The sequence below is a fragment of the Salvia miltiorrhiza genome, chromosome 2 (genome assembly GCF_028751815.1).
Source record: "Salvia miltiorrhiza cultivar Shanhuang (shh) chromosome 2, IMPLAD_Smil_shh, whole genome shotgun sequence".
Classification (NCBI taxonomy): domain Eukaryota; kingdom Viridiplantae; phylum Streptophyta; class Magnoliopsida; order Lamiales; family Lamiaceae; genus Salvia; species Salvia miltiorrhiza.
Window position 1 is genome coordinate 27,042,964 of NC_080388.1, and position 24,593 is coordinate 27,067,556.

A 24,593-nucleotide genomic window follows, 5' to 3' on the forward strand; every position below is an offset into this window, starting at 1 on the left:
GGATAAGACATACAAATAATCAGGGTTTTAGAGAGCAGCAGAGGGCGTCGTTTGTAAGTGGCTGAATTCTCCTTGGGAATTCTCATAGCTCGTTGTCCATCCAACGTTAGGAGTTGCGAGATACAGTTCAGAAGGTCGGAACTAGAGTATTTCAATTCAGCCATCGACAGCTTCTATATACAATTCACAAGTAAGTGATTTTAACTCCAATGTGCAGCACTTAAATTCATAGGAGCATGTTAGGAATTAATCGTTGTATGGTGAATTAAGATATCCGAGAAATAATCCTTTTGGGGCTATAATCCTTCAGGGATAACTGATAAGATAGTTCTTTCAGTATCAGTACATGGCATGGCAACACTAACATTTCTTATCTCATCAGATGCAAGGTATCTGCTCCATTTATGTTCCCCTTTTGAGATTCGTCAGCAGATGAAACGACGTCCTCAAAACTAGTAAACATTAAAACCTGGTAATATTACATTGGATTAAAACATACTCCCCCTGTCCTATAAAAATCGCCCTAGGAGAAAGTGACACGAGTTTTAATAAAAGTCGTTAAATATGTTATGAGTGGAGAAATGGTCCCACTATAGATAGTGTTAATAATGATAATTAATTGTATTGTGAGTGAAGATAGAGTTCCACCATATAGTAGAATATGTAAATAAGCTAATATATGAAGGGTAATCTATTGTGGGATAGTGTTCATAAATGGATTATGATTATTTTTTGTGGACACCCTAAAATGAAAAATTAGGACTATTTTTATAGGACGGAGGGAGTATAAACATTCATTTGTCAGCTAAAATTTTAAAATAATAATATTTTAAAAGGAGAAAAAATTTGAGAAGGTAGAATTTTAGAATATCTTCAATTATGGAATATTATGTTTCATTTTGGTTAAGGTATGTAAATTAAATTTTAAAAAAGCACATGTTCTAAGCACACAAAATTAGACACTAAATTGTACACAAATGTGTTTTTATACTTCGAACATAGTTTTTTGGTTGGTTTGTTATTACTATAATACGACTCGAGCTCCTCCTCTCTGCATCGGTTGACTCATTGCTTGGGTTGACTCGAGTCAAGCCTATGGGTCAATCGATGTAGATGCTCTAAGGTACATGTTCTTGCGTACACAGTATTAGACACAAAACTGTACATAGATGTGTTTTTATGCCCAAACATAATTTTTTGTTACTAGAATGCATAATATTTTAGGCCAAATATTGTATGTATAATACATTTATTTTCAATTACAATATGCCACAAAATTCTTACAGTATTAATCTATATCGGTGGTTATAAGTCGTTGGTGATCAGCAAATTTATTACTATTATTTTCGTACTAATTGATTCCTATTTAACATTAGAGAGGTAAAACACATCAAATAGATTATTTTCTTAGTAAATAGGATTGTATCTGAACTTTAGGGAATGTTGGTGACGAGGACAAAAATATGCATTCCTTGAAGATATGAAGATCAAATCAGATTCAACCCAAATCTGTTGGAAACAGCGTTGTTGACCCTAAAACAACGTTGTTGATCACTTCGCAAGCCTGATTTCCCGGACCTAAACTTACCTAAAAGAGTCCCAGATATTTCGGCATGGAGGAGATCAAGACAAAATACAAGATAATCATCAAGAGATTGAGTCCGATTTCAAGCCTAAATAGAGTCATTTTCCTACTAGAATTCATCAAGACCAAGAGAGCAGAGAGAACCAAGGCAACTGCCTGCAGCGCCATGGTTACCAAACCATGAGGTTAGAATGATTACTGGAGGAGAAGCGGATGGATCATTCAACAGAGCCAGAAAAGCTATGATCAGGACTGCCAGGGCCCAGGCAGGACAGGTAATGATTGTTACTACCACCAACCTAGATGCAGAAATCTCCTTTGGCCCAAAGGATGAAAGGCCACTAATGAGGCCACATAATGATGCCCTAGTGTGTACTGTAGAATTAGCAAGTTGTCTAGTTCATCGCATCTTCGTCGACACAAGGAGCTCAGTCAATATCTTGTACTAGGAGCGTCTGCAACCTATGAACATAGATGCCTGATTGAAGACAACAGTAGACCCCCTTTATAAGTTTGCAGGAGAGATGGTGGTCCCCTTGGGACGTATTGAATTGCCACTCACATTAGGAAGTCCAGCAGCCCGACGAACCAAACTAGTGATGGTCAAGAAACAAAAAAACAGGGACGATATCGGGGTCTAAAGAAGATTTTCTAGAAGTGAAAGAGCACTGTAACAATCCGGAACAAGCCCTAATTACACCAGGGGGACAATTTCTGAACATCGAACTCATACCAGGGAAAACAAGTTTCACCACCAAGATCGGAACAGATAGGAGTCCAAAAGTACATGAAGAGGTAATAAAGTGCTTAAGGGGGAAAGCTTATGTGTTTGCATCCAGCACCGCAGACTTGAAGGGAATCAATCGCAACTTGGCAGAACACAGGCTTAACGTGGATCCAAAAATCAAGCCTGTAAAATAGAATTTGCGGTCATTCGGGACTGAGAAGGAAGCTTCTATAAGAGAACAGGTCCGAACACTATTGCAAGCAGGACATATAGTAGAGGTACAATATCCGACATGGATATCTAATGCAGTGATGGTGGCTAAAAAGGAAAAAACATGGAGAATGTGCATGATAACACTCATGTTTTCATGGTTTTTAATGTTTATATAATGTCAATTTTATAGGAAACTGAGTGTCGGATAGTTTTTTTGAGCTTATATTGCTTTATCTTGTTAAATATGATACTTGTACTTTGGTGATTTTTACAGAAATACTGAGTTTGGATTTGGAAAAATGGTCTAAATGAAAGTTGTAGATCATTGCAATACGAGTTCGTAAGCACAAACGGTTCACAAATCCGAGTTCGGACCAGGAAGATATGGTCGAAACAAAAAAATTGCGCGTAGCAATGAATAGTGTTCGACGGGAATTTATGAATTTTCAAAATTTTCGAGTTTTATCAGTATTTTCAAATTTCAAATTAATCATAATGATTGTTTGTTGGTGGCTTTTGAGTTTGATGCTGATGGTCTTGATGGGTTGTTTTGCTGGTTTAGTTTTTGTTTATTGATGATTTGTTGCTGGTTTAGAGTACAAACATGGGAGGTTAATGGGTGTTGCATCTGAAATGATAAAACTTTGTGCTTATATGTGTTGCATTAATTTAGGGGATTAGATTAGGCATTACATGTGTCAAAAAAACTTTACAAAAAATGCAATTCACATGCGTCAAAAGACTTTACAAAAAATGCAATTTAAATCTGTCCAATATGCATCTTTATGCTCTAATCTTAACTTATGCACTATCTCCATCATCCCTTCTAGGCTTCTTATGTCTTTCAAAAACTGGATACATTGTTGTGCTAACTCCATAGGAACTTCTAAGTTAAGTGGGAGATTATCACTCCTTATCAATGTCCATTTGCCCATGTGGGGAATTTTGTAGCAATTTTGCCCTTTAACCCTTCATTATTTTGATCATCCATCCCTGTAAACTAAGAAACACATTGTTGAGGGTTACGAGCTCATCACTATATTGCATGTTGTCTCAACTTGTAGAGATTGGATGGTTCCAAACCATGTCAATGACATTACAATCTGGATAATTTGGTGGTTGTTGTACCAAAATGATGTTGAAGCCATCTTGGCTTGCAGCAGCCCTAAACTCTGGATCACAATCTTCGATATTTGGCTGTGCGTTGTCTTATTATATGAAAATTTGCTTGCTAGTTCCAACTAGCCATTTCTCTTTAATTGCAGGTATTATCTGCAATTAATGGGGCAGAAAACATTACTTTTGCAGGTTGCCCCACCTTTATTGCAGTGGTAGTAAGCAATAAATTGGTATTGTGTATTTTTAGGCATTAAAATGAGCAATAATGTGGTTGCCTTGTATTTAACTCAATCAAATGCAGTTGGTAGTAAACATAAACATTTATTGACTATTTAAAGCACAATTACATTTGGATGAGCTATTAAAGGTTGTTAGTATAGTCTTTCTTGAAATACATTGCATATATATTAGTATCACGTTGCATACCTTATTGATTAAACATTCTTTAATCACCTCATTTGTGATAGAGTCGATAGCCTTGGTCTCTAGTGTGCCTGCAATCCTATTTTTACTATTTCTCTTGGCTTATACTTGCTTTGTGAATGGAAAAATTCCAATCTTGTCATCAAACAATACTTCTCAATTTTTGAATAAGCACTCGCTATGTCAAGTCAGCCAGTCATTCAGTCTACAAACAGCACACATAAACATGATTTTTGAAATAAATTTCTTGCTCTTACACGTCCTATGTGGCTCAACCTCTCCCGGGGCTAAATAAAATCTGTGTGAATCTTTAGTGATATAAAACCACTCATCAATATGCACGGTGTTGTGCATATTCCGAAATATGATTTTGTTAAGTATTATGTCCAATTCTAATGCTTCTAGACTGAATCTTAATCGTAACAGCTTAATTGGTGCCGTTAAATCAGGCCTAATGACTGAGGTATGAGCTTTGATCAGCCCTGCATTCACTCATCTTCCTACTGTAGTCTTGCTTTGTCCTAAACCGACATCAAGTCTTCTTATTGTGCTTCTTTGAGTGTATTCTAGACTAGAAAGTAATGTGATGTCAAGGTGCACAATCTTGTTTATCTTTCAAAATTTCTTACCACTTACAAGATGTTTGACTTATCCTCTTTCTTGTTGTTTCTTTGCAGTCCCCCACAGCCTTGACATCGTGTGTCGTGAGACAGAGAACTTGAGTTGAGCCTCTTTTAGCTTGCCTCGAGGTGGTTTTCCGTTGATGCAGTCTCAAAGAATAAACTGCACTAGCTGATTTTGTTGCTCGGTAGATAGGTTCTTCACCATGGCTGAAAACCTTGAAGTTTTTTGTTTTGAAGAAGTGTTATTGTTTGTATGGCTTGTTTGAGATTTATAGGACTGATGCACAAAATTTGGGTGAGAGTTTTGAAAGTTTCAACCCTAAAATTTAGGACTCAAAATGTGGCGCCAATTTATATATTTTATTTTTTTCCGGTTCTAAGGGATGCTACCATTCAAAGATTCGCTTTCTAATTTAATTCAAGTTGTTTTTGTTGCATTCTAATTTTCATATATGATGTTTTTTTTTTCATTCAACTCTTTTGTTTCTGTAAATTCAAGCTATAAAAAAGTGAATAGTGGAAATGTAAAAAAAAAAAAACGAACAAAAATTAATTAATTAAATAAAACAGCAAATGAAATTTAAAAAATAAATGTAATTAATAAATTAAAATTTAGATTTAAACGTAATCCAAAATCATTAACTATTTAGATACTCACTTAAGCATAAAATCAAAAACACTCTTGAACTCCTAAACACTAATTCCTTAAATTTTGTGCCCAAAAGAAATGTCTCACTTATGATGAGACAGAGAGAGTATTTTTTTATATTTAAGAAAATACAAAATAGGTCATATATGATTTTTTTAAAGGTTTTTAGCGTGTAATATATCAACTTTTGACTAATTCTGATTTTTTAACATGAACTTGAAAAAGTGTCAAAAGAATGCACCAACTTATTTATAGAGTAATTTTAACTTGAGTTCTATTTCTGGCCAAATTAAAATTGACTTGGATGAATTAACTTAGAAATTTGAATAAATTAACTCTAAAATTAACTTGGAATTTAACAATATGAATTAAACCCAAACATAACTTTAAAATTTTCATCTTTCAAATGACTTTAACAACAAATAGAATGAAATTGATCTCAATATCGATATCTCTGCTTGAAATCTATCCAATTTGAACATAGAAATATTTATTATTTTAAAGAAACGACGACGTTAAGATGATTTGTCCATGATGTCATTTTTTTTGTAAATGTCCGATTTGTTCACAATTATTATTTCGACGTGCCACATCAGTTCAATTTGAGTGAAAAATCAAATTCATGTTAAAATTACTACAATAAATAAGTTGGTGTATTTTTTTTATACTTTTTAAAATTTGTGTTAAAAATTAAAATTAGTACAAAATTAGTATATTTATGCGTCAATAACCTTTTTATTAAATAGTGGCAATGTTTCATCAAAATAATAATGTCCGACTCAATCCCCCTTTCATTTTGGTTGAAATCTGGTGTACCACAATTTTATGTGTGTCACTATATCCCACTTTTACATCTATTATTTTTATAATACTTCCTCCGTCTCAACTTTTAATATCCATTTGAGAGTGACACATGTTTTAATAAGGGTCTCATCTTTTATGTGAGTGTAAAAATAATTAAAGTGGAACAAGGGTCCACCTACTTTTACTAAAAATAAAAATGGATATCAAAATGTGGGACGACCAAAAAAGGAAAGATGGATACTAAAAGCCGGGATGGAGGGAGTATTTTTTATAAAAATAAAATTTATTATAATATTATAAATTATACTTAATTTTTATTTCAAAATATTTAAATTTTAAAAAGTTATATAGCATTACTTTAAATTTATCAACCTATTATTAACTAATACAAATTAAATTAAATGATAAAAATAATTATATATTCTAATTAAATGAAATAAATTCTAATTGATAATCACAAAATTAAACTAAAATGTACAAAGTTAATATTAAATATATATATATATATATAATTAAAAATAAAACACACAAAAATAAATCTCAATCCCTTTTATTTCCAGCCACTCATCCTTCTTATCCTATCTGCATTTGCTTTCTCTGTAACCAAAAAAATAAAAACTTCTGCCACCTACAAAAATTAGTCGGAGATGGCGACTTATGCAGCTGTGGTTTCTCTTATGCAAACCATCCATCTAATCGAGCATCATCCTTTCCCTCCAATTTCTATGGACAAACAACAAGTTGAATCTCTTACTGACATTGTTATGTTCTTGCAGGAATTTCTTGAAGGTTATAAGTCCCCTGTTGCAGACGGCGATGAAGCTGATCCATTGGAGACGCTGATCGCAAATGCAGCTCATGCGGCTGAAGATGCTATCGAATCTCATATCACGGATGAAAGTCTTCCTGTTGCCTCTGGAGATAAAAGGGAAGATGCTGTGGAATCTCATATTGCGGATCAAATTGATGGTCCAAAAATCACTTCCCCAGACTTTTATGAAAGCATGCAGAAGGTGATTCAAGACATGGATTTGATCAGAAAAGAAGTGACGGTGATCGTTGCAGAGGCGGCAGTCCACTCCTAGTTGCAGAGACAAATCTCAGCATTTTCCCTGACGAACAATTCTTCGACATCTTCTCTCTCTAGGATGAACAGAACCATGATGGGCTTTGATGATGCCATGCTTCAACTCATGGATAAGCTCACTGATGGACAACCCCATCGCCAAGTCATTCCAACTGTAGGGATGGGAGGAATTGGTAAGACTACTCTCGCCAAAAATGTTTATGCGCGATTTACTGATGTGCATTTTGATATTTGTGCTTGGGTTATAATTTCTCAACAATATAACACAAAAGAACTTCTTTGTGAGATTCTATCTCAAGCCAATAAAGAAGGCAGTGAATGGCTGAGCCTGATATGAGAGAAGATGAAGTAGGACTAGCACTCTACAAATATTTATTTGGTAGAAGGTTTTTAATTGTGTTGGATGATATGTGGAGTATTGAGGCATGGGAGAAGCTACAAGGCTATTTTCCGGACAATGGTAATAGTAGTCGGATAATGGTGACAAGTAGGCTATCGAATTTGGGATCTCGATTGGATGACAATTATGGCCTTAAAATTAAACTTTTGGATGTGGAAAGTAGCTGGAGGCTGTTTTGCAAAGTTGTGTTTGGAGGGGAAAGTTGCCCTCTAGAATTAGAGAAAATTGGGAAGAAGATTGTAAAGAGTTGTAGAGGACTTCCATTATCAATTGTTCTTTTGGAAAAACTTGAACGAACAAAAGAATGTTGGAAATCTATTAGGAGAAGCTTGAATTCAGCAGTGAATTCAGAGAATGATAAGCATTGCTGGAAGATACTGAAATTTAGCTACAAGCATTTGCCATGCTTTCTATATATGGGAATGTTTGAGGAAGATAGTGAAATTCATGTCTCGACAGTGGTCAAGCTATGGGTTTCTGAAGGATTTTTAAAATCAATAACCGGCAAGAGTTTGGAAACAGTTGCAGAAGAGTACTTAAAGGAACTAGTTGATAGAAATCTAATTCTAGTTCCTGAGTTGGGGAAAACTGGGAGCATTAAGTATTGCAAAATCCATGATTTGCTGAGAGAATTCTGCATGAGAGAAGCTCAAAAGGAGAGGTTTTACCATGTGGTAGGGCAACATAGTCCTCAAGGCACGTGTAGCCAATGCCGCTTAGTTATTCCGAGAGGCACTTCAAAGAAGGAGGTCCTTGATGCTGTGGAGTCTACACCACATGCCCGCTCCTACATTAGTGATTGGAAAAGAGTTCGATTGTTGCCCAATTTAAGATTGTTGAGGACATTGAAAGCATACGATAAAGATATTTGGAGAATACATCACTATTCCCTGGAGAAAATGTTTGAGTTAGTTAATTTGCGGCTTCTTGTTGTCAAAGCTGACCGATGCGGCCAACTTCCTTCTTCAATCAATCTCCTTTGGAGTCTACAGACGTTAATTGTTTATCCTGATGAACCAATCATAAATGCACCGGTTGAAATTTGGAAGATGCCTCAACTTAGGCACGTTGATTTCAACAGGGGATTGCATCTCCCGGATCCTCCGAGCAATAGCATTGTCATCATGGAGAATCTACATACACTCAATGGAGTAAGGAATTTCAAGTGTGATGAGGAGATAGTTGGTAGAATTCTCAATATCAAGAAATTGGTACTAACAATATGTGAGCCTCGTGATGATGACTATTGTGTCCACAACATCGAATGTCTACAAAAGCTAGAATCTCTCAGCTTCATTTGCGTTCGAAGGAGTGTTTTTTTGCAAAAGCTTACCTTGCCACACTCTCTTAAGAGTCTGGATCTTCAAATGTGGATGGGTAGGATGAAAGACATATTGGAAAAGGTAAGTACATTACCCCTTCTTCAAAAGCTCAAATTGATGAATGGAAGGTTCAAAACAGGCAAATGGGCAACAGTTGAAGGCCAGTTCCCCAGTCTCAAATTATTGTCACTGACATCGTGTTGTAATTTGAAATACTGGATGATGGAGAGCTCCCACTTCCCATGCCTCGAGCACCTTCATCTTCACAAGATAGATTTGAAGGAGATCCCTACAGAACTTGGTGACATTCCGACGCTCAAATCCGTGGCCTTAAAATTGTGCGAAAAATCATTGGTGAAGAGTGCGAAGAGAATGATAGAGGAACAAGGAGAAGTATCCTTTAAAGTTGAAGTTCAGATCCCGGAGGAGCACGGAGAGCTGCTAAGCTTGCTAAATCCCAACTTTCAAGTTACCGTCCTTCCCTTTTAAAAAACCGGCTGTTGTTTATGTTTTCCATGTGCTTTAGTAGGGTTGCAACTTGTGTGACACAACCACCATGACCATTGTTTACAAAGATGGGGTCATCTATTGTATCAGTGTGCAACATCTCTTATTCTATCTGCCTTACCAAATTTAAAAACCACTCAGATTTTCCTCATAAAAAGTTCTTAATAATGTCTCTACATGTCAAATCTTACACTCTTTACGTGAATTCCCATAAGCACAAGTTTGGTATCTATAGATATTTAAATTTCATTCGCCTGACGCTTATCTGTATTACTGTATAAGTACATGCATGTTGTACAGAAAATTACACCCAAAACCAGTGGCTATTTTATACTGAATAGTAGCAGAGCAGTACAACAATCAATATTTTTTATTGCATCTATTCCTAGTATGTTGAGACCTATTCATCTGGCCTCCAAATCAGTGATAGTGATCGATTCTTGACACGCACTTCTTTGACAGCTCCAACTCTCTTCTGGAAAAAATCCAGGTTCTTTAGGTTTCGGGATAATAGCTTCATCGTTTCCTAACATGAATACCACTGATGACATGATTGGCCTATCTTCTGCAAATTTTTGAACGCATAATAATCCCACGTGTATGCATCTCTTCACTTGAGATTCAATAGATGTATCGCTCAAACATTTATCCATTAGCTCTGGAATTTTGTTTTCTCCCCACAGGAACCATGCCTGCCAAAATATATCCTTTTAGCTTTTTGAATATGGAAAATGGTTAGTTCATTGACAAGATAGGAAATTACATGTCCCAAAAGGCTATGGTCGTCATCACTATGGCCAAAGTCTCTGTTCTTCCTTCCACTCACAATCTCTAACAATATGACTCCCAAGGCGAAGATGTCAGATTTGACAGAATACTTCCCATAAACAGCGTATTCCGGAGCCATATAGCCACTGCATAAACTTATTAGTTATAACGCTCCATACAAGGTAACAAATTAAAATGCTTTGTTATAGAAGAGAGCTTACTATGTCCCAACAACTCGTCTTGTTGTAGCAATGGATTGTCCCTCTCCAAAAATTCTTGCTAAACCGAAATCTGAGATTTTTGGATTTAGATCTCTATCAAGAAGGATGTTGCTAGTTTTGAGATCCCGATGTATAATCTTTAATCTGGAGTCCTGGTGTAGGTATAGCAGTCCCCTTGCAATTCCCATGATTATGTCAAAACGCATAGGCCATGTGAGAAGCTTCCTTCGGTTTTGATCTGCAGGTGATTCATTACTTTGTGAATTTGATGAAATGCAATTAGTCAAGTTTAAAGAAGAATATAGACAAATTTGTATTAAGTTTTACCAAAGACGAAATAATCCAGGCTTTTATTCTGCAGGTATTCGTAGATCAACATTCTTTCTTCTCCTTCAATGCAGCACCCCAAAAGCCTGACGAGGTTTCTATGTTGAAGTTTCGCGATCAAGATAACTTCATTCTTGAACTCTTTGATGCCTTGTTGCGAAGTCCTTGACAATCTTTTGACGGCTATTTCTCCTTCTGCAGACAAAATCCCCTGTTCGTGCACGTTAAGGTTCGAGTCAGAATGCCAAACTAGTGTGTTGATATTCTGCTAGGAACTCTCTCATGTTCTTCGTTACCTTGTATACGGGGCCAAAACCTCCTTCTCCAATCATGTTTTCCCAGGAGAAGTTGTTTGTTGCCGCCACAATAGTTTCCAACTTGAATATTTTCAGTTCTATATCTTCATCATCACTTTTAGATGCTGTAAGGGAGCAAACATGAAGCGTTAGTGCCTCAGAATTGTTAAGAAACTCTATATAGACCACAACAAAACTATACCTTCTCTTCTCCGCTTTATGATAAAAACTACACCTCCACCAAACAGTGCTAAAATTAGTACTCCAGAAGAAATGAATATAACCACGAGCTTTTTCGCACCACTCTTTTTCTCCTCCTTCTCTTTCTCTCCGTTGGAGGCAGAACCTGCTAGGATATTACCAACTAATGAAATGATTTTGGTTGTGGAGCTTTCTAGAAAATAAAACAAGCACACACAATCCTATTTGTTCTCTCCAGTCAAGGTTAAAAAAATTACAGACTTATGCTTAGTTCCTTATATGTAGGATTTTTCAAAATTTCAACATGTACGTTACAAGAAGAATGCCCATTTGGATTTCAATATATTCCGATGTTTTAAGAAAAAAAAAATGATATAACGAGGGTGGGTGGGTCCAGGGCAAAATGGAAGAGCCACGGGCTGACCGGAGCTTGTAGTGTTTGAAAAAAAAATTGTGCTTTTAGGCCCAACTGTTAGAATTTCAAATTGCACTTTACTTTGTAACAGAAAGATGTTCAAAATTAATTTCCACTCATGCTAGATAATTACGTATACTGCAGTTTTAAGATGGGATATTTGCCATAAAATACACGAACTTTCAACAAATTCTGATTTTTCCCATGACCTTTAAAATTTGAAAAAAAATACACAACCTTACAATTTTTTCTGATTTTTCCCACGGGTATGAAATACTCTCAAATAAAAGCCGATTTTAATGACTTTTGACTTAAATTTTTTTAAATCTAACTATGAGGGATAATAAAGGTGTTATAATAAAGCCGATATACAAGCTTAGGTATCAAAAAATCTAAGTCAAAACCTTAAAATCGCTTTTATTTGAGAGTATTTCATACCCGTGGGAAAAATCAGAAAAAATCGAAAGCTTGTGTATTTTTTTCAAATTTTAAAGATCATGGGAAAAATTAGAATTTGTTGAAAGTTCATGTATTTTACGGCAAGTATACCTTTTAAGATATATGTGGAAGGAAGGAAGAAAAGACTAAAATACTATGTAGCATTCTAGAACAGATGGATAGAGGCTCTGGCTTGCTATCTAGAAGGTAAATGACTACCAGATGGAGTCTATACCAAATTCTTTTGTATGCAGTAAAAGAGTATAAGTTCGCCCAGTGACTGCACCATTACTGCATCTGCATGGTTAAAGCTACGAAGACACTGAATAATGCATTGTTCCTGAAAGGTTAAAATTATTACTGTGTTTTTGTGATTGAGGTTTGGTTCAATCCAAGATTAAATCAATCAAAACTTCAGTCAATTAACTGTAGCAGAACTGATGAGCATATTCTACATGCAATTAATCAAAAGGTTTCAACAACCGGCATCTTCTCCGTGTATCATCAATCCAAAACCAGAAAAAGGATTTATGTTTTTCTACACAAAAGATTTTCATTTGGAAACCATAGATGATTCCGTTTACAATCAAAGGATAAGGTTATTAACCAGCATTCATTTTTCAAGAGAGCTAAGGCATTATTGTTTGTAGAATGTGAGATCTCCTCATCTGGCTTCCATCTCCGTGATAGTGAGTGTTTCTTGACAAGTAATTGTTATGCAGCTCGGACTCCTTTCGTTGAAAAACCCAGGCTCCTTAGGTTCGGGAAGAACTGCTCCATCAGTTCCTAACATGAAAACCACTGATGACATGATTGGCCTATCTTCCGCAAATTTTTGAACACATAATAACCCGACGTGTATGCATCTCTTCACTTGAGATTCGATAAATGTATTGCTCAAACATTCGTCCATTAGCTCCAGAATGTTGTTTTCTTTCCACAGCAACCATGCCTGCCAAAATATATTTATTAGCTTTTCAATTATAGGTTAGTTGTCACCAATGATACAGTATACAGCTAGTATATCTGGCCTGTAATGGATTACATGTCCCAAAAGGCTATGAAAATGATCATAGTGGTCGAAGCCTCTGTTCTTCTTTCCACTCACAATCTCTAACAATATCACTCCTAAGGCAAAGATGTCAGATTTCACCGAATACTTCCCATCAATAGCGTATTCTGGAGCCATATAGCCACTGCAGAAACTCATTAGTCATAACGCCCCGTAGAAGGTAACAAAAGGAAATTTAATAGAAGAAAGCTTACTATGTCCCAACAACTCTTCTGGTTCTAGCTATACATTGACCCTCTCCAAAAATTCTTGCTAACCCGAAGTCTGAAATCTTCGGATTCAAATCTCCATCTAGTAGAATATTGCTTGTCTTTAGATCCCTATGGATAATCTTTAATCTGGAGTCTTGATGAAGATATAGCAGCCCCCTAGCTATTCCCATGATTATGTCAAAGCGCTTAGGCCAGGTCAAAAGTTTCCTTTGATTTTGATCTGCAAATAATGAATAGCTTCAGAAGCTGATGCTGCAATCTATTTGAGATTTGAAGAAATGCATAGCGAAGTTTAAAGATGCAAACATAAGAAATACTATATCTTAGGCTTTACCGAAAACAAAATAGTTGAGGCTTTTATTCTTCAGGTATTCATAGATCAGCATTCTTTCTTCTCCTTCAATGCAGCACCCCAAAAGTCTGACAAGGTTTCTATGTTGAAGTTTGGCAATCAAGATAACTTCATTCTTGAACTCTTTAATGCCTTGTTGCGAAGTTCTTGACAATCTTTTAACAGCTATTTCTTCGGTTGCAGATAAGTTCCCCTGCTCATGGGAGTTAACATAGGAGTCAGTATGCATTATGCAAACTCATATTTTTTTAACTTTTCATCTGGTGTACCATGTCACCTTGTATACAGGCCCGAAACCTCCTTCTCCTATCAAGTTTTCCCTTGAGAAATCTTTTGTTGCTGCAACGATGGTTGCCAACTTGAATATAGGCAATTCTAGATCTTCACGGTTGGCTTTCAATGCTGAAAAGAACAAGGAAATAAAAAGAAAAATAATGCCTGAGCTTCTACTTCAATGTGAGTGACTTGCCATTGTAAAGGCTCATTCATACCTCTTCTCTTTCGTCTTGCCATTAGAAGTATTCCTCCACCGATAAAGCCTGACAAAAGAATTCCAGATGCAACTAATATCAGTACTAGTTTTGAAGGCCTTCTCTTCTTCATCTTCTTCTCAAGGTTTGTTGTAGAACCTACAAGAATCACACTTAACTATTGAAATACTTGTAATTCCAGAACTTCAACATACTTGAAACAAAAATAGCCCCTTGTGATGTGTCGATGTAGTACTTATGGAGAGTGAATCAAATCTCCCCCAAGTAGGATTCGAACCTACGACCAATCGGTTAACAGAACAATGACAATGAAATATGATTGAAATATCTCAAACATAAATTAGAAAAAGACAATTACCTGGTTCCCATGGTAAGCGAATGTAGATATTCTGTTTACTATCGGCTCCAGGAAGCTCTCTGATATCAATGAGGTCTCCTAACCACATGAGACAGCCACTGCCTCCATTGGTTATGTATGGATTTGCATACGCGGTGCAGCTGCAGTTTGTCAAGCACAAAGCTCTACATTCTCCGAGGCTCATACTCATATTCATCCAAAACTGCAGCATATCAGGATATCTAACCCCAGTAACCTCATGAAAATCATCTCCAGCCTCACAATTCAACGGCTCATCTCTCCTGCATCCACCACGCCAATCTTGACGGTCCCAATCATTTTGTACCTTGGGGGAGAATCCCTTGAAACACTCGCATCTTTGCTGTTTCTCGATTCTGCAGATTGCATACGGACCACAGTAACCATATTCATCACACTTGTCTGTTGGAAATGTGAATACATGATTCCACGTATCTTTTGTTGAGCTCATAGTATACCGCCGGAGTGAACCGGATGCGTCTAGCTGTAACCTTGTGAAAATTGAGCTGTTATAAGGCCTTTCCATCACGGATGCTAAGCTCTCCCCTTGGAAAGCCAAGTAAACTTGAACAGTGGGACTTGGAAAAGGTGGAAGGCTGGTTAAGTGAATTCCATTCCACTTTCCAGCTCGAAATATTTTGGTTTCTCCTCTGTAAACGACCAAATCAGGCAAGCCCTGATTGTCAATCTTGAAATGAAACTCGCCTGGCGAAGGATCGTCTGAATTGTTCCATGATGTCAAATATGTCTCTCTGCCAACATCCATGCCGTTGGCCACCAGTTTCATTCCTGGCAACCAGGTGTCAGTTGGATAATCAAAGCTCTGCCATAAGTAGCCTTGCCTCGCATCGTCTACAACAACCAGGTTTCCAGTTTCCAGGAGCTTTAAAACTGGATTTGATGCCACTCCCAATGGTTTTGACGACCAGATAATGCTTCCACCTCTACTTATCACACCACTTCCATTTCCAGAAACCGCGAAAATGACTCCTTGTGGATCAGTGATGGGAATGTTTCTGTTTGCAACCCAAACTACGACATCTGGTGTGCTCTTGTAGCGTACGCTCAAGAAGCTGTTTGTGGATTTCCCAGGTCGGAAAAATCCCAGCTCGAAAACTTGGCTTTCAGAAACCAAAGTCTGCAAAACACTCATAGTTTCATTTGGAAAGAGTGTATCTTTAGAAACTGAGAGTTTAAGAAAGGAGATGAACAGGACCAGCTTGTAGACGCTTTTGTTGAGCATGAAGTTTGCCATTCCTGAAAAATGAATAGGATTTAGATTGAACTCTAGTTTGCATCCAAATGTGACCAACATAACAAAGACTTGAATAAGGTTTATGTTTACCGCTAAAAGTTCAACATTGGTGAAATAAAGTTAGGAAAAAAAATAATTATTAATTTGTTTTTGCTCGAGTGAGATAGCATCTGTGTTGAGAATTCAAAAACTTATTGTTAATGAACGTCATTACGGAACACAAGCATAGAAAATTTGCGTCAAATTCCAAAAACTAATTAATGAGGAATTGGAGACTTAGGTTCTTTAAATTTTATACTGTGCTGGTCAAGTTCAAAATGAGACTTTGATGTGGATTTCCTTTACATCTGTCGTTTTTTCCTTTTAAACTCGATTCTGGTTGACACTGGAATTAAATAATATCAAGCATTCTTTTTTATAATAAGAAACAATGACTTTTCTTAGATGCAGTGAAGCTGCTTCCTGGAAATAATCTCAAGGTCTATATCAAGATTTTCCACATCTTTATAGTTAACTAGTATTACCCCTGCTTCGCACAATCCGATTATTCAAATGCATTTGTAATACATAATAGGAGTATCAATGATACAAAAGAACAAATATAAAGTAATCAAATCAAATTCAATATTTACACTAAATAATACAAAAAATAGTAACTAAAAAAACAAATCAGTTTCACATCATACGATTTATATTGTAAGAGAGTAAGACACAAACATTTCTTACAAAGTAAAAAAGAATATTTAAAGAAATATTAAGATTACACAATATACTGACATACACACAATATATAATTAGTGTAAATTTGTACGTATTTGCAAAACATAGTACAAGTATATTTAAATGATATAAATAAAAATATGAAGTAATGAAATGAAATTGAAAATTAATTAGGTTAACACATATATTTATTGTTCATATGGGCTAATACAAAATAAATTAATCCAAAAATGAGCTAGCCACAATAAAATAAGAGGCACAAGAACAAAAAAAAATAACAATTGGGTTAACATATATATTTATTGTTCACAGGGGTAATTGCCTGTAAATCCATAACGTTTACACGGAATTGGTTTTTGCTCCTATTTTGAAAAATCTAGCTCTAAAATACATAACCTTTCATTTTGTCTCGTTTTTGTCCAATAACCAATTTTTTCTTATGCCGGCGCTGAAAATTACACGGTGGTAGCCAGAACCGACAAGGTGGCAGCCGGAAATTGACACCTAAGCATTTTATTGACATGTGGAAAAAAAAACCACATCATCTTCCCCAACCTTTCTCACTCCCAAACTTTAACTCACCCTCCCCCACCTGCATCACGGCCGGAAATCGAAGGGCGGGCGGCAAGCGGCGGCGGCGGCAGGTGGGGGAAGGTAAGTTAGGGTTTGGGAGTGGGGAAGGTTGGGGAAGATGATTTTTTTTTTCACATGTCAATAAAATGCTTAGGTGTCAATTTCCGGCTGCCACCTTGTCGATTCCGGCTGCCGCTATGTAATTTTCGGCGTCGGCGTAAGAAAAAACCGGTGACCGAACAAAAACGAGACAAAATAAAAGGTTATGTATTTTAGAGTCAGATTTTTTTAAAATAAGAGCAAAAACTAATTCCGTGTAAACGTTATGGATTTACAGACAATTACCCTTTGTTCATATTGTTCTATATCAAGATTTTCCACATCTTTATAGTTAAATTCACATTATGTTCCATTAATTTTCTTTTTTTCCTTTTTTATTCAGAATAACGTCCTCTCTCTCAGTAGCTTAGTTCAATTCAAATTTAGTAATGTTTCAATCTCAATACTTAACAATAGTAAATTGATTAGCATCTTCTATATGGATAAGTCAGAAGGTTAAAATAATCATCTTAGTTGTTGATAGAGGTAAGATGATTGAATAGAAATACTCTTGAATAATACGAAGAACTCCTCTCACGAGGCCACTACAGCGAGGCGATGTCCCTAATTCCCTTAATCTCTAGATACCCTCCAGACAAAACTAATCTAACTTAAATAAGAAAATCCTAAAGGCCCATGCTGGAACACAGCCCATGCACTTAAGCCCAAACTGACTTTAATTAAGCTAAAAGCCCGTGCTGGAACACAGCCCAAGCACTTAAGCCCAAACCGACTTTAAATAATTAAAAGAAAAATATTGAATGACTCAAAACTAATAATTAACCACATTACGCGCTCCACGCGTATCAACTCTCCACGCAAGTTTCAGACTCTCACTATCAGTTGTGGGATATCCTCAGTTCTAATATCAGAAAGAATTTAGAGCAATAATAATATTTACATTAATAGCAATAACTATATCCTTCTCATCTTGCTTCTAACTCAGTGATGGTGAATGTGTCCTGACATGATCTTGTTCTGCAGCTCGGACTCCTTTCAGCAAAAAATCCAGGTTCCTTAGGTTCTGGAAGAATTTCTCCATCACCTCCTAACATGGAAACCACAGATGATATGGCCGGCCTATCTTCTACAAATTTTTGAACACATAATAACCCCACATGTATGCATCTCTTCACTTGAGATTCGATAAATGTATTGCTCAAACATTCATCCAGTAGCTCCAGAATGTTGTGGAACACAGCCCATGCACTTAAGCCCAAACTGACTTTAATTAAGCTAAAAGCCCGTGCTGGAACACAGCCCAAGCACTTAAGCCCAAACCGACTTTAAATAATTAAAAGAAAAATATTGAATGACTCAAAACTAATAATTAACCACATTACGCGCTCCACGCGTATCAACTCTCCACGCAAGTTTCAGACTCTCACTATCAGTTGTGGGATATCCTCAGTTCTAATATCAGAAAGAATTTAGAGCAATAATAATATTTACATTAATAGCAATAACTATATCCTTCTCATCTTGCTTCTAACTCAGTGATGGTGAATGTGTCCTCACATGATCTTGTTCTGCAGCTCGGACTCCTTTCAGCAAAAAATCCAGGTTCCTTAGGTTCTGGAAGAATATCTCCATCACCTCCTAACATGGAAACCACAGATGATATGGCTGGCCTATCTTCTACAAATTTTTGAACACATAATAACCCCACATGTATGCATCTCTTCACTTGAGATTCGATAAATGTATTGCTCAAACATTCATCCAGTAGCTCCAGAATGTTGTTTTCTTTCCACAGTAACCATGCCTGCCAAAATATATTTATTAGCTTCTCAAATATAGAATGCTCAGCTGACGGAATAATATCTAGTCTGTAACAGATTACATGTCCCAAAAGGCTATGATAGTGATCACAGTGATCGAAGCCATTGTTCTTCTTTCCACTCACAATCTCTAACAGTATCACTCCCAAGGCAAAGATGTCCGATTTCACCGAATACTTCCCATCAATAGCGTATTCTGGAGCCATATAGCCACTGCAGAAACTTATTAGTCATAACGCTCCGTAGAAGGTAACAAAATTTTATGTTATAGAAAACAGCTTACTAGGTCCCAATAACTCGTTTTGTTTTAGCAATAGATTGGTCCTCTCCAAAAATTCTTGCTAATCCAAAGTCTGAGATCTTCGGATTCAAATCTCCATCTAGTAGAATATTGCTCGTCTTTAGATCCCTATGGATAATCTTTAATCTGGAGTCTTGATGAAGATATAACAGTCCCCTTGCGATGCCCATGATAATGTCAAAGCGCTTAGACCATGTCAATAGTTTCCTTTGGTTTTGATCTGCAAGTAATGCATAACTTCAACAATGGATGATCCAATTAATCTCTAGGAAATATGAAAAAAAATTGCAAAAATTAAACAAGAGATATATTTTGCTGTACCAAAAACAAAATAGTTAAGGCTTCTGTTCTTCAGGTATTCATAGATCAGCATTCTCTCTTCTCCTTCAATGCAGCAGCCCAAAAGTCTGACAAGGTTTCTATGTTGAAGTTTGGCAATCAAGATAACTTCATTCTTGAACTCTTTGAGGCCTTGTTGGGAAGTTGTAGACAATCTTTTGATGGCTATTTCTTCATCTACAGATAACTTCCCCTGCTTATGCAATGTAAGCATCAGATAATACACAACGAATTCATAATCATCTCTTCATTGTGTTACCTTGTAGACAAGGCCGAAACCTCCCTCTCCAATGAGGTTCTCCCTAGAGAAGCCGTTTGTTGCAGTCAAAACAGTTGCAAACTTGAATAATGGTAATTCTAGATCTTCACTGTTAACTTCATCTGAATTTGATGCTGTGAAATAACAAGAAAAACACCAAATTCTCAGTCTGTGCTTTGATGTGAGACTTATTCTACCATAAGCATTGATACCTGGCCTTTTTCGTCTTGTCTTTAAAAGTAACACTCCAACGATAAGGCCTGCTGAAAGAACTGCAGATGTAACAGCTATCACTATAACTTTTGTAGGCCTTCTTCTTCTTCTTCTCTTTTCCTCCTCATTGGTGGTAGCACCTACAAGAATAACACCACCTACTGAAATCATTTTTGCTCTGGAGTTTTCAGATACAAAAGTATTTTAAGTAAAACCCCGGTGTTTTAAATTGGGATATGAATCTATTTCAAGATTAAACCATAAAAAAAGGGCATACCTAGTTCTGAAATTGGTAAGCGGAGATACAATTTCTGGTTACTGTCTGCTTCAGAAACTTCTCTGATATCAACGAGATCCCCGAGCCACATGAGGCAGCCACTGCCTCCATTAGTAACGTCTGAATTAGTACAAGCGGAGCAGTTGCAGTTTCTCAAGCACTCAGCTTTGCACTGCTCAAGGCTCATGCTAGTATTCAACCAAAACTGCAACATATCAGGATAATTGACCCCTCTAACCTCAAGAAAACCATCTCCACCGCCCTTGCAATCCAACGGCTTAACTCTCCTGCATCCACGAGACCAATCTTGAAGGTCCCAATCATTTGGTGAAGTGGGTTCATATCCCTTGAGACACTCGCATTTCTGCATTTTCTCAATGCTGCAGACTGCATGCGCCCCACAACTACCATACTCATCACATCTGTCTTGTTGAAATTTGTAAGCAAGATTCCACATATCTCTCCGTGAGTTCATCGTGTACCGCTGGATCAAGCCGGATGCGTCGAGATTCATTCTTGTGAAAAGTGAGCTGTTATAAGCCTTGCTCACAGATATCAACCTCCCATGGCTTATATTGAAATCAGGGTGGAAAACTGAATTCAACAGAGATGGCATACTGCTAAACTGAAGCCCATTCCATATTCCAGTTCGATAAAATATGCTCTCTCCTCTGCAAATCACCATCTGAGGCAGTCCACGATTCATGATCTTGAACACAAACTCTCCAGGCAAAGGATCATCCAAATTTCTCCAGGATGTCAAGTTCGTCTCAACACCGGAATCGAGATCATCGAGGATCTTCATTCCGGGCAACATGGTGTCAGTTGGATGATCAAAACCCTGCCACAAGATGGAGTTGCCTTCTTCAAGCGTCGTGTCATCCACAACAACCAGGTTGCCGGTGTCCAGGAGGCGTACAAATGGACGCGATGCCACCGTTGACGGACTCGCCGACCAGATAACGTTTCCATTTCTGGTTATGAGGAGAGTGCCGTTTCCGGCGACGGCGAAGACGACTCCTTGCGCGTCTGTGATGGGATTGTTTCTGTTTGCAACCCAAGCTACGACATCTGGTGTGCCTTTGTAGCGTATGCCCAAGAAGGTGCTTGAGTTTCCGGGGCGCAGAAATTGCAGCTCGAAAACTTGGTTTTGACTCACCAAACTCTGCCCGACGGCTAATGTTTGATTTGGGAGGAGTGTATCTACAGAAACTGAGAGTTGTGGAAAGATTATGGATACAAACAGCATGCGCAGGATTTTGTTGAAGATCAAATGCTTCATCATTTGAAAACGAAGGTATGCAACTAATTAAATGGAGCTCAATTAGAATGAATTTCATTTAAATAAAACTGGTCAAATGTATATCTATAGATGATGCCAAGCAAGACTCTGCATATGGCTCTAGCTTCAAAATTGACCTTTGTATGTAGTCTTCTGGAATATATGTACCAGAAATTATTTTAATGCACTTAACATTAGACAATGTCCAATCTTAATTAGTCAATTAACATGTGCCACGAGTATTAAAAAAAATATTATCCTAGCGTGCGACTTGGAAAAAGATACAATTGGGATTTGGAAGCAAGGATCATTTTTTGTCTATTCAAGTTTTTAAACGCTGAAATTTCGACGGACCAGAGAGAAATTGGGAAGCGTTGATGTCTCAATAGCTTTTTGAATTTTCACTTTGTAATTGACTTTTAAATTTCTACTAGCATTTGCAATCCTACGCTGCACTCAAAATATTTTTATATTTTTTTGGGTGAATTCCACATATAGCTTTTTTGGTAACACATATAGATTTTTTTTATTCATGTTGATAAAAACATGAATTTTGTAGCCACTATTGTGTAAGAAGATTACTGTAACCCTTATGGATATCTGGCGGAAGCCCGTTATTGTATACTTTCGCGCAAATTAATTAATAATTTTCTATGTCCACAGCTAAGTTCCGTTAGCGGCAAATTTAGGATCGATCCTACGAAAAGTTGGTGTATTCTTCTCTTTTGTCACGATTACAATCAATCATACTTTGGATTGTGCTCTGGTCAGAGCGATGAGCACGCCTTGGTCAGAGCGCTGGAAACAAAGAGCAGAAGCAAAACAAAAGAAAATAATAAAAAATAAAAGCAACCTGATTTGGGCATAATCTTGTCAAGTATGGGCAAAGTCATCGATCATAGGTTCAAGCATATTCACTGTGCACTTGCATCATTTTGGTTATGAATCGTTTGATCAATGAGTCGTTCCCCCGTGTCACGGTATCACGTGCACAAGCTCACACAGCCCTTATATGTTCCCTTCGTATTGGGTGGGAGTGTACTCCTTTTTTTCCCTTTGCCCTGGTAGATTCTCCACATCAAACTGTAGTTGTGGGTATGTCCAGAGCGCATTACCGAACAATAGACCCAAATGGTCACAAGCATGCCCAGAGGCATTTACCACCACCCGCATCAGCCACACTACACAGAGTAGAATTTCTCCAAACTTTTGTCCGTGTGTTGTTTGTAACTTGACTTTGCCCAGAGTGTTACCAACCTAATAATACCCCAAGTTCGATTAAGTTGTTTGGAATATGCTTTGGAAACACATGCATACAATTACTTTGTCCAGATTAGATCTCGCGGTTTTATATGTTCATACTTCATTCAATTTTAGCCCAAAATAAGTAAAAAAAATTACTTAGACATAATTAAATAAAATAATACTCCCTCCGTCCCATTACAAATGTCTCATTATTTTTGGGCACAAAGAATATGAAATATGTAGAAAGTAGATCAAGTGGGTTAGTGGAATTTTTTTAAATATTAAGTATAGAGAGAGAGAGAATATATTGCCAAAAAAGGAATGAGACATTTGAAATGAGACATCTCATTATGGAAAATGAGACATTTGTAATGGGACGGAGGGAGTACAAAAGAAATAAAAGAAATAAACATACTTGAATTGAAAAATATGTTCAAAAATAAAAGCAATCTTTGGGCAACACCAACGCTGTCCAAAGCTAATAAAAACAATACATAAAATAAAAAGGTGCCCAAAGAGCTTGTTTCTTCTTTGGCTAGACTCTAATTGAAAATAAAAATACAAAGCAAAAATCTATTGTGAGGATTGACTATGGAATGGTGAAAATCATGTGTGTAAAGGTGGTTCTTTATATAGAGATTTCAGTGGACCTCGGGCCAAGTCCATACAGTCTAGGGTTTCTCGGTGCAGCAGCTAGGGTTTTCGGGCACTACAAATAGGGTGTAAGTAGATATCCCCCTTCTTCTTTTCTTCTGTTGATGGGTGTGCGCTTTGCCCTTGTACGCCAGATTTTGCTCAAAATTAGCATCATATTTATGCTTAGTTTTTGCTCAAACTCTGCTTGATTCTGTGCTTAGATTTTGCTCAAAATTTGGCTTGAACACCAAATTTTACTATTTTGCCCTTGAACATAAGTTTTTTGCTCAAAGTCTGCTTGATTCTGTGCTCAGATTTCGCTCAAAATTTGGCTCGCCGCTTTGCCCTTGAACACAACTGGATTTCGGACGGTACTTGGTCTGGACAAAAGAAGTATGATTTATGTGCCCATGAATGATCTCAAGTCTTTGCCTCTTTTGCGGAATACAACATATTTTGCCCAAGATCCTGTCCACATGTTTTAATGTCCAAAATGTGTCCTCCCGGACATAAAATATACAAAAAGACATGAAAACAAGACTCGATCTAGATCTAAACGACGTACAAAAAAAGCACGAATAATGGGCTCGTCAATCTTATTTGAAATAAAGTGGACGGTTTTTTTAAAATAAATACTGAAAATTTTACTTTATTTGTATTAAACAAATACAGTGGCCGCACCAGACTTTATCCTCCTCCGCCATTGATTTCTTCATTTTTACCGTGCCCTAAAAATTGATTTTCTCACCGTTGCCGATGTGAACCACTACAGTTGTGCATATCGCTGCCATCAGTAACCGTGTCACCATGACCATGCATGGCTTCAACTTCTGAATCCGATCGTGATACTCTGAAAATGAGGAAGAAGAGCATGACGAAGATGAAGAAGAGCAAGCCGAAGATGATGAGGTTACAAAATCCTCTCAGTCAGCGCAAGGTCGCTAGAATCACCGATGCCAACCGCCATCCACTAATCAATATTTAG

The 24,593-nt window shown here is 37.0% G+C and overlaps 4 protein-coding genes across 4 annotated transcripts; 2 read left to right on the plus strand and 2 right to left on the minus strand.

The window, feature by feature from the left end:
• The first annotated feature begins 6,718 nt into the window (after positions 1-6,718).
• On the plus strand, positions 6,719-11,267 carry LOC131007702 (uncharacterized). The gene is made up of 2 exons (XM_057934635.1): positions 6,719-7,403; positions 10,810-11,267. The coding sequence occupies exon 1, from the start codon at positions 6,791-6,793 to the stop codon at positions 7,226-7,228; it is 438 nt and encodes a 145-aa protein (XP_057790618.1). The 5' UTR covers positions 6,719-6,790; the 3' UTR covers positions 7,229-7,403; positions 10,810-11,267.
• LOC131008210 (putative late blight resistance protein homolog R1B-16) lies at positions 7,549-9,441 on the plus strand. The gene has a single exon (XM_057935103.1). The coding sequence runs from the start codon at positions 7,549-7,551 to the stop codon at positions 9,439-9,441; it is 1,893 nt and encodes a 630-aa protein (XP_057791086.1).
• LOC131008211 (G-type lectin S-receptor-like serine/threonine-protein kinase SD1-1) lies at positions 9,718-12,742 on the minus strand. The gene is made up of 7 exons (XM_057935104.1): positions 12,733-12,742; positions 11,274-11,465; positions 11,072-11,196; positions 10,776-10,986; positions 10,449-10,686; positions 10,223-10,373; positions 9,718-10,151 (listed from the first exon to the last, which is right to left on the minus strand). The coding sequence occupies exons 1-7, from the start codon at positions 12,740-12,742 to the stop codon at positions 9,864-9,866; spliced, it is 1,215 nt and encodes a 404-aa protein (XP_057791087.1). The 3' UTR covers positions 9,718-9,863.
• On the minus strand, positions 12,567-21,842 carry LOC131008212 (uncharacterized). The gene is made up of 14 exons (XM_057935105.1): positions 20,446-21,842; positions 20,168-20,308; positions 19,956-20,089; positions 19,679-19,889; positions 19,340-19,577; positions 19,119-19,269; positions 18,755-19,040; positions 14,611-15,975; positions 14,253-14,390; positions 14,039-14,163; positions 13,744-13,954; positions 13,392-13,629; positions 13,171-13,321; positions 12,567-13,077 (listed from the first exon to the last, which is right to left on the minus strand). Exons 1-14 carry the CDS (start codon positions 21,728-21,730, stop codon positions 12,790-12,792), a joined length of 4,962 nt encoding a protein of 1,653 aa, XP_057791088.1. The 5' UTR covers positions 21,731-21,842; the 3' UTR covers positions 12,567-12,789.
• Between the last annotated feature and the right edge of the window lie 2,751 nt (positions 21,843-24,593).

Excerpts from the sequence above, each read along its gene's own strand:
- LOC131007702 (XM_057934635.1), top strand. The coding sequence starts at position 6,791 with ATGGCGACTTATGCAGCTGTGGTTTCTCTTATGCAAACCATCCATCTA.
- LOC131008210 (XM_057935103.1), top strand. The coding sequence starts at position 7,549 with ATGGCTGAGCCTGATATGAGAGAAGATGAAGTAGGACTAGCACTCTAC.
- LOC131008211 (XM_057935104.1), bottom strand. Across the intron at positions 11,197-11,273 it reads CATAAAGCGGAGAAGAGAAG|CATCTAAAAGTGATGATGAA; the intron begins GTATAGTTTTGT and ends GCTCCCTTACAG. Across the intron at positions 10,687-10,775 it reads CCTGGATTATTTCGTCTTTG|ATCAAAACCGAAGGAAGCTT; the intron begins GTAAAACTTAAT and ends AATCACCTGCAG.
- LOC131008212 (XM_057935105.1), bottom strand. The coding sequence starts at position 21,730 with ATGATGAAGCATTTGATCTTCAACAAAATCCTGCGCATGCTGTTTGTA. Across the intron at positions 19,270-19,339 it reads AAACGAGTTATTGGGACCTA|TGGCTATATGGCTCCAGAAT; the intron begins GTAAGCTGTTTT and ends AAGTTTCTGCAG. Across the intron at positions 15,976-18,754 it reads CACTGAGTTAGAAGCAAGAT|CGGTAAACATAAACCTTATT; the intron begins GAGAAGGATATA and ends TTGAACTTTTAG.